This window comes from Telopea speciosissima, chromosome 7 (genome assembly GCF_018873765.1).
Source record: "Telopea speciosissima isolate NSW1024214 ecotype Mountain lineage chromosome 7, Tspe_v1, whole genome shotgun sequence".
NCBI classification, from domain to species: Eukaryota; Viridiplantae; Streptophyta; class Magnoliopsida; order Proteales; family Proteaceae; genus Telopea; species Telopea speciosissima.
In genome coordinates, this window is record NC_057922.1 from 54724407 (window position 1) to 54739567 (window position 15161).

Below are 15161 nucleotides of genomic sequence, written 5' to 3' on the forward strand. Positions count from 1 at the left end.
TCTTTTGGGGCCCACCTCTTATGACTCTAAAACACTAACCTTACCACACATTGTACACCTCCTTTAGGTTGACTCACCCGGCTCGGGGGCGTACTAGTATGTGAAACGGAGCACTTAGTATTGAATGCCAATTCGAGGAACTTGATATTGAAAGTTAGTTCGAGAACCAAGGTGAGTGAGTTAAGCAATCGTCTTAATTTATGGATTGTTTGTGTGTCATGTCTTATGAATGTTATTCATACATGTTTGCTATATTGTATGATTGTCGTTAAGGTATAGGACGATACATGTATATAGATGTTGGTAGGACTTTACATTCTTGTCTTGCGATATTACTATTACTTATAGCACTGTGGTGTAGATGGTATCGGATTTGGTTATGGGATCTGGGTGCCGGTTGGTGCTGGACCTGGGACTCTTATACGGTTGATTGAACTCATGACATGTAGAGTTAGGTTTTGGAAACAGGATCCAAGTGTCGGTGGGTGCTGGGCTTGGGATTGCCGTACTTATAATTGCATTAGAGTTGTTTACTGCATTAGGTGGAACGGGGTGGTGACCGACCGACTGCTTTCGGTAATCACATCCCGTACTTGTATGCGTATATATAGGCTAGAAGGGTGAGAGGATAGCCGGCCGACCATATTTCAGTATCTATAGACTCGGCCTCTGGCTTATGCATGTGTGTACCTTACTCATACAATAGATGAATGTTGGTTAGGATAAATATATACCCAGTACTATGACCCATATCAAATGGGGTTTAGGTGTTGGTCAAATCCTGAGTCTCGACCGTTATTCGAGGTACAACTCACCGGGAAGTTAGGGCACCGACCATCATTCGGGCCGAATGCCAGGACGGGGTTTGACTTGGGGGTTTGCGTACATCTCTTGGTGGAGACCGATATGACAAGCTTCCAATGCAATTCAGGTTTGTCATCGCCAGTATACCATTCGTTTATGGTACTGATGTCAAGGATGCTACCTAAGGTGTTGCTATAGTACTATATCTGATTTAGTTGTGTTGTTAGGTGGATAACAATAAAAATATACATCATCATACAGTCTTGTAGTATGATTGTAAATTGTATGTGATGTACGGTCTACCTCGGTGGTATGGGACACCTTAGTATCCGTCCATTATGTGCGATTTGTGGACAACCTCATTCATTACTATTTGTGCTTATTGGTATGGCTAAGCCACTCATTGGGCTCAGTGGAGCTCACTCCTCGAGGAAACATATTTTTAGATGATGCAAGTACATTCGAGCAGGTTGGTGCGGAGTACGAGGCTCCCACTGTTGGGTATGAAGATTTGTGGACTCCGAAGATAGTGGAGCATGGACTAGAGTGCTTTTGCGGGGTGTTCCCCAAGGGATTAATGATTATGGCCATGTTGCCGTCTTTTAATACACTTGGACACTTTTACTTTTTGGTTCTTAGTGTATTATTTTTCTTTCCTGTCATGAGAGATGAATTGTATAAACCATTGGTATAATACATAGGTCCTGATGGGAAAGGTCGTATTGATGTCATTAAACTCTATTAACTATATGTTACAATGTAGTTCCGCCGACTCTGATGGCATTTATATTAATAGTTTCCTTTTTATCTATTATATTTGTCGTTGTAAATGAATTAGTCTTTGATACTGCATCAGTGATTCTGGTGGTTGGGGAGCGTATTTGTAAGCTCTAGTTGCATTTTCCGTGGTTCAGGGATGGGTGTATAACATATATAGTTCCTTAACGGGTTCTTTTGGTATTTTACTGTCTTTAATTGCTTCCGCTATTTCGATTGTTTGTATTGGTGTGTGCTTGGGTAAGAGTGCTGCATTGTGATCCTGGTAGTTTTGAATGCAAGATATCCTCTCCTCATACTATGCCTGGACAATTCGGGCAGGTTGTGACAATATTCCCTCTTGTTTGGTTCCTTGACCGTTTGAAAATTTTGATTCTTCTCTCACTGGAGGCATTGTATCATCATCAAAAGAAGACTAAAATTGCATCTGTGAGTAACTAAAAGCAATAAAGAGCACTGATACCCTGAATTCATGATCAGAAACTGTTTCTCAAATCAAAAGAAGGTGGTGACCACCAATGCACCATAATTCCAATATGAATCATCACACAAACACAAAAACCATAAATCATGACCTACGTTTTCAACGCTGTTTTACTAGTGCATGAAATAGAAAATTGTCAGAATTTCTCACGATAAATTACCATATAGAGGGAGAAACAGAAACCAAAACAGTTTACAATTAGACTATTTAGTATTACTCATATTCAAAGAGTCAAAATTAAGACATTGTGGGTAAGAAATCAAACAGAAATTCAAGCGATTTTAACTAAATTTTCCTATTCTGTTTGTTTCGATGTAAATAGATGAAAATGAAAATTTTACAATAAAGTTAAATTTTTTGCCGTTTATTTTGGACTTTGTAAAAGCAGCAAAAACTCAGACACCGTTTGACAACGTACTAGTGTTTCTTTGCCGTTTCTGACCAAAAACGTATTTTGGTGTTATTGTTACTAGAATAACGTTACTGGCTTCCTGAAAGGTGTTTGATAAACCTGTTCCAAAAATGTATCCAGAACACTATTAATATTGAAAGGTGTTTGATAAAACCTGTTTCTATAATAGTTTTGTATTGATTAATATAAATTACAAAATTGCCATTTTTACTAAAATACATATAAAGTCATAGATGGTAGGACATTAAAAATTATTCTTAATAAAAAAATAAAAAAATATATATTGAAAAGCCATTTAAAGAGAATTATGCGTAACCATTAATACTGTAATCCATATATAGTCAATAACATTAGGACATTAGTTATTACAAACCCATATAAAGTATATATTGAAATAAAAGGTACATAATCATCTCAAGAATATTTTCTCCTCATTTTTTGTTTATGTTCATATTCTTAAGGTCTTTAAGGATATCATTATATATTTTGGACTTTTCCTCTGAAGCTTGAATTGCTCCTATTAAAATCCTTTTTTTTTTCTTCCTTTTCTTGCATAGCTTTCTGCAAATATTCCATAACCCGTACAGATGTAGGAGATGAGGAAGAGGTAACTGAAGTTGAAGTGCCCACACAATCACTTGACATTGGGTTAGGCTGTTTATAACCGCACATGATTTCTTCATCTATGCATTTGAAAAGCCTACAACCCGGGCTTTTATTCTGTATTAAAAATAAAAACATTCTTATTAACATTCACATAATCTTAAAGGAATGTAATTCATGTAAACTTATGTGAATATTAGGCATACCCCTATTGATTTTGGGCAACACCAGAATCTTCGACCGGGGTTTGCTGTGGTTTTTGATGTTCGTACCTTACATTGTCCTTCTCTACACTAATCTTAAATCCTCCACCCACATGAAAAATTCTTTATGTTGTAGACATTTGAAAAAATTTCTACCTTTATTGGGACCTTTCTTTGTTATATCTGTACTACAAATAAAGTTGCAAACTTCACATCTTGCATGTGTAAGCGTATACTGACTAGAAGTCATCTCGTCAAATACAAAGATAGTATGATAATGGATATGATATGAAAGATATTTAAACATGACACAAAGATATAAACTATATTAAGTACATAGCCATTAATCCATCAACACCATCAATATCCATAAGTTTAAAAGTTAACCAAATAAAGTAATAACCATGAATCCATCATCACTATCAATCTCCATAAGTATCAAAATAACATTGTTAAGTATATAACCACGTAGTCCAACCATTATAAAGTCCTCCTAAGTAGGAATCTGAGGTATCCTCATATCGATGGCCAATTGGTTTACAATTTGGAGGCGTCTTCCTGTTATTTGTCTTGCACTTTTCCTCTGAGTTATAGTTGCATTAGCTTGTTCAAAGGATTGGGGGGCGGGATTAATGTCATCTACTATGTGTCTTTTATAACCATACTCCTCAAACAATTCATCCACTCTTTGTTGGTCTTTGATATAGTTATGCAAACCACAACAAGCCAACACAATTGACGTTTGGTCATTAATATCATACGCCTTCACTAACCTTACGATTTGGAACCTATTTTTTAGAACTCCAAATGTCCTTTCAATAATATTCCTTAGAGAGAGATGCCTGTGGTTGAACAACTCTTGAGCCGTTCTTGGTCTCCTGCTCTCCCCATTAAAGTCCGGTAAGTGATACCTTTCTTCTCTAAACGGTGTTAAGTACCCAAGTTGGTTTGCATAACTTGAGTCCACAACATAATACTTACCTAGAAGCATAGTTCAAAATCTCGCGAAATCTTGATCGAGATTTCAGAAATTTAGGATATTTCGACCTCCTTGAAACGAAATGCCACCTCGAATAAAAAAAATACAAAAATTCGATCAAAATTCTCGAAATTTTGAGATATCTCGATATTTTGAAAAAATATCGCGAGATTTTGAATTTCTCGAGAAATTGCTTTATATAAATGAACATGTTTCGTCAGTCTCGGTCGAAATTGCTCTAGTTTTGCACTTTTGCTTGGTTTTCGAATTTCTTTTCCTATCCTGGCTACCCAACCCACCAGCCGCAGCCGTACAACCCGTACATGCTCCCGGAGCCGTCATATGACTCATATCATAGTGGATCAGTGGGTAGTACTTCTTCACAGTTTGGTGACCTATATCCTAGGATAGGTTACCTTCAACATGTTGATGATGCAGTTTACATGGCCACTGTGGATGACTACACTCGCTTCTTCTCCCAGACTATGACGTGGCATGCATTTGTCCTACAGTCGGAGAGCAATACACATCGGCTCCAACGGACCATGAGTGCGGTTGATCCTGGACGGCGGAGTAGTTATTATTAGCAAATTTGTAAACATTTGAGATGAATGATGACTAGTTGACTACTTGACTTGTAGCCTTGTAGGGGACAATTGGGGATATTTTGATTTGGAATGTTTGATATCATCTTCTTAAATCTTAACTCTTAAGTTGTTATTTGTTAACTTGTTATTGACTTGATGTCTTATGTACTTAATATTATGATTTATGACTTAACTTATGAGTCATTATGTTTCCAATTTAGTTCCAAGTCAATTTACTTGTTTAATGTACAATGTGTATGTGTAAATGTGTAATTAACTAAGTCATACATTGGGGTTCGACCGTACGTTGCCAATCAATGGTGCACATCCAAAACACCATTTTGGGTGACTATTTTTGCAATTTGAATATTTAAATATGTTTATATAGCCTAAAATAGGGTTTCCATGAAGTTTCAGGCCTTAACTTGGCCTAAAACCCACCGAAATGACCTATTGAAACATACCAGAAAAAATACAATATTTCGACCGAAATATCCGAAAATTTGAATATTTTGGATATTTCGGTCAGCCCGAAATACCGAAACGAAACGAGTTCTTGAACTATGCCTAGAAGCATTATGAATTATATATATTAATATTAATTATAATAATAAAAATTTGACAGAATAGAACAAATTCTATAATTTACCTGGAGGTGGATAAGGGAAACCTAAAGATGGATCTGCTCTTGCAGCTTCAAAGACTCTAGCATCATGTGCACTACCTTCCCAGCCTGCGTACACAAACGTGAAACGTATATCGAATGAACAAGCACACATGACATTCTGTGTGGTTATTCCCTTTCGATTTCGATATAGGGCTCACTCTCCTGCTTTAACTATTGCATTGATATAGGAGCCATCAATAGCACTGATGCAATCCTAAAAGGAACAATAGGTACATCTTATATTTTTAAGAAAAAAGATTGCAATGATGAATTAATATACTAAAAATGCATAGTCAAAATTGAGATTACCTCAAAACAAGGGTTGTATTTAGGGTTCTATTTTATGTCGTCTGGTATTACCTCATAGGAAGGTGGTTGAATGATTTCCCCCGCTAAATTGACTATAGCTTGTAACACAAGCTGAAAGACAACGCTAATTGTCTGTGTTGACCGCCGAAATTCAGTTGCCACCTTTCTAGTACCTAGAGCATGTGCAACTTTCATCATGAAGATCCCAAGTTGTTCATCAACTCGAATAAAACGAGTGTCTTGCAACCAGTTTCTCCGAACCATGAGGTCACGTAAGTTAAGGAATACGTGTCTTTCAACTTTAAACTTCCTATAGCAAAGATCTGAATGGCCCGTCAATATGTCATGCATTAAAACAGATGAAGGATACAGGCCATCCACGCAGGGTTCTCTAATACTGATCGAATCAAGAACAGCGTCAACCACAGCTAAAATGACAATATCATCTTTCTCTGATGAATCATCTGGGTTATAATAGTTGACTGACATATCTGTAAAGAATATGACAGCAATTAATGCAACGTTATTTATATTCACCTTAATGTCTAAGCTAACTAGTTAAATTACATCATACTACATAATGACATATAGTTGGACATTCCACCAAATAGCATAATCAAATAAAGTATTTTAATAGATGCCATAAAAATCTCAAGTTTACCAAATAGCATAATCAAATAAAGTAGTGGTAGATACATGCCATTAAAGTCTCACATTAACCAAGTATTAATATAAAAAGTATCAAATTTTAAAAGCCAACATGGTTGGTTTCTTTCTACAACTGTGTGTGATTAAACCAGTCAACTGTGTGTGATAAAACCAGTCAAACCAATTTGGATATGGTGGAAGAAGGATTCATCAAAGCACTGAAAGGTTCATGGTGGATTCAAATCCTCCAAAAAATGGGTCTTTTGGCTTCAAACCCAATAAATTTAGACTTTCAAGAAGAAACTAGGTGGGGATTCTCAATTCTCCTCAAAGTTACTGTTCAACAACAAGATCCCAGAGACTATTACTAGGTTGTTGATCATAAATGGTAGGTTAGGTTTCTAAAAAGTGAGGCAAACCCCAAGAATTATATTAATAGATTAAACACCAATCACTTTTCTTGACCCCATCTATTATTTATACTTTAAACACCAATCAAGCCCATTGTTCCTACAGTACTGTGCTTAGGTTTTGCTCCTGTATGGTGGATTTCATATTAAAAAAAACTGGGTGTCTTTGGCTGTAAGGATTTCCCTAACCTAGTCTAGGATACTTGCTTTGTTTGATTATTTGGCTAGTTTGGGTATTTGGCAAGTTAAATATTACACATGTTTAACTTGGAAATTTTTACATTTAATGCTTTAATTAGCAAGACTTTGATGAAAAATGATAGCTAAACAGTTGCATAATTGATGAATGGAGGCTATGAGGACTTTTAGACCAAGGCTTTTAAATTCCATCGCATGGAATGCATTCAAAGAAAAGTTCATGGTAACTTCTCTTGTCTTTCCTCATCATCAAAGTCAAAGGAAAGACTACTGTTCTTTAGGTTATGACCAGCCTCATCCACAACTCACTTCAACAACCACACCAAGCAACTATATCATTCACTCAAACAACATAAGTAAACAAGAACATGAATACTGTAATAGATATGGTATAATAGGCTCAACCAGCCTCATACATGTATCGATGGGCATTGAATCAAGCTCTAAAAATAGAGCAGCTGCAAGGTTTAATAGCCTTTCATAGATATGAATCAATATTAACAGAGAATAATGAATAACACTAAAATCAAAAGGAAAGAATCCATACCTTGGTTGGATTTCTTCAAGCTATAACTCAAAGGCCCAGCAGAGAAAAGAAGACAGAGAGGTTACCTGAGAATAAACACTTCACATTAGATGTAATACTGTAATTGTAAGATCTGCAATAAATTTGAATTTTTGAAATTTGTGTGATTTCAGGTTCCAGTCCTGTGTCGATGCTTGCTTCAATGTTATGGGCTGCATCGGTCGAGGTACTAGACCAACCATCTGACACACCTATGGAGGATTCCGAGGAGGAGTCTTCTCAACCTGCCCTTCTAGAGTCAGAGAACCCTGGTGGGGTCCCGCATCTGAGCTACCTGTGTCAGATATGCTACCTGGAGGGGATGCAGAACCTATCCCTTAACTAACTTATTGTAAGTATGAACTTATTTGTGTATTCGTATGCCGATTATATGACCAATTAGACTTTTAGGGGTATTCTGGTCATTTTATCCTTGTGGGACCCACATCCCCAGTGGAGATTCCAATTCCAAGTAATTACCCATACCCAGTTTACCCATGATGTCATGTGACATCATTCTATAATTACATTAAGGTAATAAGTACAAAATTCTGGTTAAAAACAATTTTAAAAATTAGTTTTAAAAGTTGATTTTACATTAAAAGGCCAAACATGCCTTAGATAACTCAACCACTATAAATATAAACCAATTACACTATTCATCAATCTAAGAGGTTAATAAATTAGTTATAGAAATAATTAATACTCAAATTACCACCCTACCCCTTAGTGCTTCAGAATTATGCATATATATAAACCCCCCCTTTCTATTTTCCTTCTTCCTCTTATCTATAGAAGAATCGATCCAGCCTTGAGAGCCTTGGGGAAACTTAGAGAAAGAAGAAGGAGAGAGAAGTACATCATACGTTGGGGCTATGATTCTATACTTGGAGTTGATGCTTGAGAGTGCAATTGGAGTTCTTTCTACACAATCTAGGACTGCTGTCACACTGATATCACCATCAATTTCAGGTAGGTCCTTAAATTTCTGCTATTCTCTTCTCTTTCTTCTCTAATCCTAAGCCTTAACCCAGTCCTAACCCATGGCAGCCATTAAAATATGTAAACTAAGCTTTAAAATTAGGAATGCTACCAACATAAACCTAATTTAGAACAAATTAGGTTCTGTTATACCTGAAATTTCAGGGTTGTTTCTCTGCTGAATCTAATTTCAGGTTCCATGAACCAATTTATAAGCCCTAAATCATTAATTTGAGAATTAATTAACTTAAATCCCTAATTTTAGTATTAAATCTGAAATTCAACAAATTAGTGAAATGACCCACCTTAATTATTATCTGAAACCAGAAATTGGGACTGTGCATGTTAAGATCTGCCCATTTAAAGTAAAACCCCTAATTCTGCCCCTTGAACCGGACAGCCGATTCAGTCGATTCAGCCATTTGTGACCAAAATACCCCTGATGCCTTTGACTGATCTCTTGGCTATGCTCTAACCTCCAAACATTGCTGATTTTCTGCTGATAGGGACTGTTTCCAGTCTATTCTTGCTAGTTTGTCTATTTTGTTGGGCTATTTTGGAGGGTAATTATTGAGACCTTACCTACAGAGACAGGTAAGGGAATTCTGACCTTAAATTTTGGAGTGTTTATCATTTTAATTTGTTTTGTTCTGATTGCCATGTCATACATCATCAAAATTATCCTATTCATATAGTTTATTAGCTTTTATTTATTGCATTAGAACCTGCATATGATTTAGGTTGCATTGGCATCTTGCATTTGCATTGATATCTACTTGTTACTGATGACTATTATTGGAAAAGTATTGTTCTATTAAATTCAGTTATACATACATGTGTTATCATGCATAGATTGCACTGGGCTAGGCTGTTTTATCATAACCCAGTACTACGCCCCTTACCAACAGGGGGTAAGGTGTTGGACAACCCGTGGTACAGCCAAAGGGTATGCCGGGGTACCATTCACTGTCCCATGTTAGCGTGTGTACTCCGCTGTGGGAACAAACAGTAGGGTTGGTCATTGAGGGTCTGTTGGGTTAGCTGCCTGGTGATATGCTTTCCTGGTGGGTCCTCACCGTAGTAGAATGGTTTCGCTCGGGTGACTGATGTCTAGAACTGCCTGGTGTCATGTTTTCCGGTTGGTCATTGAGGGTCTGTTGGGTTAGCTGCCTTGTGTCATGCTTTCCTGGTAGGTTCTCTTCGAGGTTAGCATCTACTACAGTAGTACTTATACCACATGTGACTTAGTATCCATGTTAGGACATGCTACTTAGGACATTCATCATAATTGCTGCGATATGTTTGCATGCATTCCCTTATTGGGCTCAGTTGAGAGCTCACCCCTCGTGATCACTCTATTTTTTTTACAGATGAGACTTCTATCGCTGCTGTTTGTGCTCCTTTGGGGACTCCTACTGTTCAGGATTCTCCTGTTGATCGCGGAGTTGGTCCTTATGTTCTGGTGGAGCACGATGCTTCGTGCTCCTGCGACGACTGCTCATTCTCCTGATCTCCCAGACTGATCAGGCTCCTCCCTTCCTTTTGTTTATATTACTTTTTGTAGTACTTATGTATATAACCTTTTTGTCTTAGTTAGTGTTACACCTTCTGTGAACTAACTATGTAACCCTGATGTAAAAGCATGTTCATATATATATAAATACAACTGTTATCACTAGTTTCCTTTAATTACTATCTTATTTTATATTAAATTGCTTCCGCTGCTCTTAATTTAATTATATTGTGACTGAAACTGCGAATAGAGAACTGCATGGTGATCTTGGTTGGATGTCAAGGACATCCTGGCACACTTGGCCCTTATGAACCGGGCCGGGGTGTGACATTTAAGTGGTATCAGAGCATGCCACACTTTTTTTCTATTCGCAGTCAAATTCATGATTGGCAGCTCTTGAACTCATTGACCTGAAGGTGAGTTCAACTTAGGATTAATTAAAAACCTCAACTAAAAGCTACCAAGTAAAAACAAATGGAAAAATTGACTGTAGACTGTGATATAAAGATAAAACTTCTATTATATAGATCCGAGTTTATACAAAAATTTCAGCGCATAGGCTGATCTGGTTACATCAGGTTGATATAGGTTAAGTTGAGGACCATAGTCCTTACAAAGTATAAAAGAAAATTACATATAAGTTAAGACCTAGTCTAGATAGTAACATCGGATAGTCACTGTGGTTGTGGGCCCTGTCCCGAGAATTGTGACCTCCACTCTGACAGCTGGGTCTCCACTGCACTCATCCTTCCACCCAACTCAGAAAAAAACCCTATTTCATGGTCCTCTCCATGCTCTCTAATCTGCTGAACAGCTGTGCCCATGTGGTACCATCACCTGTGTACTCTGGAGCAACTGAAGAAGAAGAGGCACCTGGATGCCCAAATGATGCTGCAGGCTGAGACACTGGTGGGTGATCAATAGGCTGTGGCACTGGGACCTCGCTCTCAGGCTGCAGCCATTATAGATCAAGCTGCAATAAAAAAAAAAAATAAAAAAAAATATAATTTAGATAATGAGTGTAAAATCAGTAAAATGTAAAACAAAGTGTATTTCTTTATGCGTGCTCATATATGGGACAGCAGCCCATATGTAAGCGTGCATTGACCAAGAATACAGCAAGTATGTAGTCTAGTCAAGTGTAGAAAAATATATATAAGTATACAAGTTATCTTTGTGTATGAGTACATGTTTATAGTTTACAAACCCAATATAATCCTAAACAAATGTAATGGAACAAGTTAGGCTAGACAAACATGCACATTAAGGTTAACAACTTCATTAGGTCATTTTATCAAACACTAGCTGTGCATATTTAAGCTTGGTTTTATAGGGAGATTTGTGGTTATGATATACCATTAGAAAATAAAGCATCTGAAAGGGGGATACCTTAGAATAGTTGTAGGCATGAAAATGTTCATAAAAACAGTAAAAGAAACCCAAAAAAAAAAAAAAATTAGTTAGGAAGGTCATGTAAGCATTTTATCAAACACTTGCTGAGCACAAGCTGTACACAGTGAATGTTGCATATAGATCTTGAGGAAATGGAAGCAAAAGAGTGAAATCAGCAATAACATAGCACATTGTGACAAAATGAGCTAAGAAAAGTGAATGTGCTAGAAGAGAATAAGAAATTTCTGTTTTGGTTGAAGAACAAAAAAAAATATAGGAAGAGATGCTTATTTAGATCTAAAATGAAATAAGAGAAAGAGAAGGAATGAGGATTTGATCACTTACATTTGATTTGGGGGGGTGAAATCTTGTGTTAGGATCCCTTCTTTAGTCTTGAATGCTCTTAGGAACCCTCTTTGGGGTGTTAGACACTTAGAAAAGAGAAAGGGAGAAGTAAGAGCCGAATGGGTTTCAAATAGAAAAGATGCAGGTTTTTACACTTTTAAGAGAAATTGGTCACTGCCGAGTGAACCGGATGATCGATTCAACTCGGTAGTAAATCCGATTGCCCTTTTTGCTAGGGAATCCGATTCATCCCTTTTGCCTTCTAAAATGGTTTGAAAAATTATAATAGATACTTAGAAGAATAATGAATTGTACCCTATAATATATTAAAATAAAATAATTATATCTTTATAATATAATAAAAAAAAATAATAAGAATAATAATAATACATTATTTAAAACAGAAATAAAATAGAATAAATTAAAATTAAATTAAAAAAAAAGGTACATTAAAAATTATTTAAAAATGATAGAAAATTCTTAAAACTATGTTTGTGTAATATAAGGCTTGTATATTTATAAATTGGGTGTAAAAATCATACTTTTATGCTTTAAATGCTGTGTTAAATGCTATGATTATGCTTAAGTTAGGAAATGGCTATGAAGTGAGTGTTTTTATTGTTTCATTATAATATAATATATTTTAATATGTAGTATGATTTGTGAGTTTTCTTTATAGGAGTTCGATTCCTGGCTTAACATATAATACCAACTCGAGATGAGTTATGTGTTAAGGCCAATTGAAGAGTACAATTACAACCCCGAGAACATCGATGAGCTCAATCGAGCGCTTGAGTTGCTTGTTAATGACCGGGTATATCTACGGTCTGTCTTATGGAATGACAGCAAATCATTGTGGGCCAGAGATTTTTACATCATCGATCGGAGGATGGATTACCTTCGGGCCCACATTTCTCGCATCGAATCTATCCTCCACAGATGGGCAGATATACTTCAAGGCCTCCCTTGAATTCTGTGGAGTACGATAAGGCTTATCTTGCCTTTATTACTACTTTCTCTATTTTGTGCATATATATATATATATATCAAACTGCTGCATGTGCTGATAGTTTGATGTTTATTTTCTTTCTCAGCTGATCATTATGGATCCTCGGCCTCCTGTTACATATCCGAGGCATAACACCAGAGGCCGTGCACAGGCAGCCTCATCCTCCAATCCTACTCATAATGATCCTCCAGCTGGGGGTACACAAGCAAATCATCCTCCTCCTCCCCCTGATATGCCTGCTCACGACACAGCTAGCCTTATAAGGGCTATAATGGAAGGGCAGCAACAGCAAATGCATTAAATGATTACCGATATGGGTAATCAATTCCAAGCAGCCATCAGGAGTATCCAAACTTCACAAGCAGCCCCTGCAACTCCTGCAGCCCCTGCTGTCCCTCCCCCTCCTGCTCCACAACAGGACACTGAAGGCCGCATGATGGAACGGTTCCTCAAGATGCAGCCTTTAACTTTTGCTGGGATCAGCAAGGACACCCTGCTTCCTGTTAAATGGGTGAAAGAGATGGAGAAAGCCTTTGAGTTTCTGGGATGCAATGACCAGCAAAAACTCATCTGTGCTAGATATAAGCTACAGTATGAAGCAGAGGCTTGGTGGGAAACCACAAAGCCTATCTTGCAAGCGGCTCACCTTGTCCTAACTTGGGACATTTTTAAACAAGCTTTCTTTGGGAATTACTTCCCCACCAGTGTGAGGAAGAGGAAAGAGATTGAATTGGCTGAATTGGTTCAGGGATCGAAGTCAGTGCTGGAGTACCAGCAGAAGTTTGAAGAGTTATTTTTCTTTGCTCCTCTTCACTTGGGAACAGATGAAGCTAAAGCACAGAAGTTCGAAGATGGATTAAGGCCACAGATTGCTTCGATTATGGCCACCAGACCGACCCAAGGGTACTCAGAGACCGTGCAAACTGCAAAGAGGGTTGAGGATAAGCAGAGGGATGCTTATCATGTTAGTCAGTCTTCAGGCAAAAGGGCAACACCATTCCCTGACAGAGGATTCAACAAGTATAGTAGGTTTTCTGAATCTAGTGCAGTCTCATCCTTGCCACAGCGAAGTGAGTCTGAGACATCAGTAACCAGGCCGGTGTATGCCAATCCAAGCACCAAGGTGTCAGATTCTACTTCTACTGCTCCATCGAGTGTTGCTGAGTACAAATGTTTCACCTGTGGCCAGATGGGTCATACTTCTAGGACTTGCCATCACAAGAGGCCTATGCTTCCTCCTCGACAACCGGCCGGTAGACCTCAAGGTCGAGTCTACTCTGTGACAGTAAGTGAGGCTAAAGCCAATCAAGCTGTAGTTACTGGTAACTTTCTAAACTCAAGCTTGATAGTAAATTTCAATCATTATTGTCATGCATACATAATCATCAAGTCATGGCATATAGGTACCATCCTTATATGTGATCATCCAGCATATACATTGTTCGATACTGGAGCGACGCACTCCTTTGTATCTCCGTCCTTTGCTAAGAGGATTGGTGTGTTACCTAAGAGTTTATCAGAAGGTTTAGCAGTCAGTACACCTACCGGGTCAAGAATAGACTTGAATACTTTATATGAACCGTGTGCAGTGAGAATTGCTGGTAGAATCGTGAATGCACATCTGATTCTGCTCGATATGACTGACTTTGATGTCATATTGGGTATGGACTGGTTGTCGGCTTATAAAGCTAATGTACTATGTGCTGAAAGGAAGATAGTATTCCAGCCAAAGGGCAAGAAAGGATTCATCTTCATGGGTGATAAGAAGAAAAGGCCAAAGAAGATGGTGATTTCAGCCTTGGAAATGAAGAAACTGTTGAACAAGGGATGCCAAGGATACCTTGTGTCGGTTTTGGATACCAGGACACAGGTTAGGCCAATGGCTGAGATCCCTATTGTTGAGGAATTCCCTGATGTCTTTCCTGATGACTTGACAAGCCTGCCTCCACCAAGAGAGAATGAGTTTGTGATTGATCTTAAACCTGGATCGGCGCCAGTATCTAAAGCACCTTACAGAATGGCACCGACAGAATTGAAAGAATTACAAGCTCAGCTTCAAGACTTATTGAAGAAAGGCTTTATAAGACCAAGTATCTCACCTTGGGGTGCTCCAGTCTTGTTCGTGAAGAAGAAAGACAGCTCCATGAGGATGTGTATTGATTATAGAGAGCTGAACAAGCTAACAATCAAGAACAAGTATCCTCTGCCAAGGATTGATGATCTTTTTGATCAGCTTCAGGGTGCCCAAGTCTTTTTGAAGATAGATCTCAGATCA

At 37.7% G+C, this 15161-nt stretch overlaps 1 protein-coding gene across 1 annotated transcript; it reads left to right on the forward strand.

Moving 5' to 3' along the window:
- Positions 1 to 13199: 13199 nt before the first annotated feature.
- On the forward strand, positions 13200 to 14848 carry LOC122668700. The gene is made up of 2 exons (XM_043865235.1): positions 13200 to 14756; positions 14825 to 14848. The coding sequence occupies exons 1-2, from the start codon at positions 13200 to 13202 to the stop codon at positions 14846 to 14848; spliced, it is 1581 nt and encodes a 526-aa protein (XP_043721170.1).
- The last annotated feature ends 313 nt before the right edge of the window (positions 14849 to 15161 follow it).

Excerpts from the sequence above, each read along its gene's own strand:
- LOC122668700 (XM_043865235.1), top strand. The coding sequence starts at position 13,200 with ATGGGTAATCAATTCCAAGCAGCCATCAGGAGTATCCAAACTTCACAA. Across the intron at positions 14,757-14,824 it reads TTTTGGATACCAGGACACAG|CCTGCCTCCACCAAGAGAGA; the intron begins GTTAGGCCAATG and ends TGACTTGACAAG.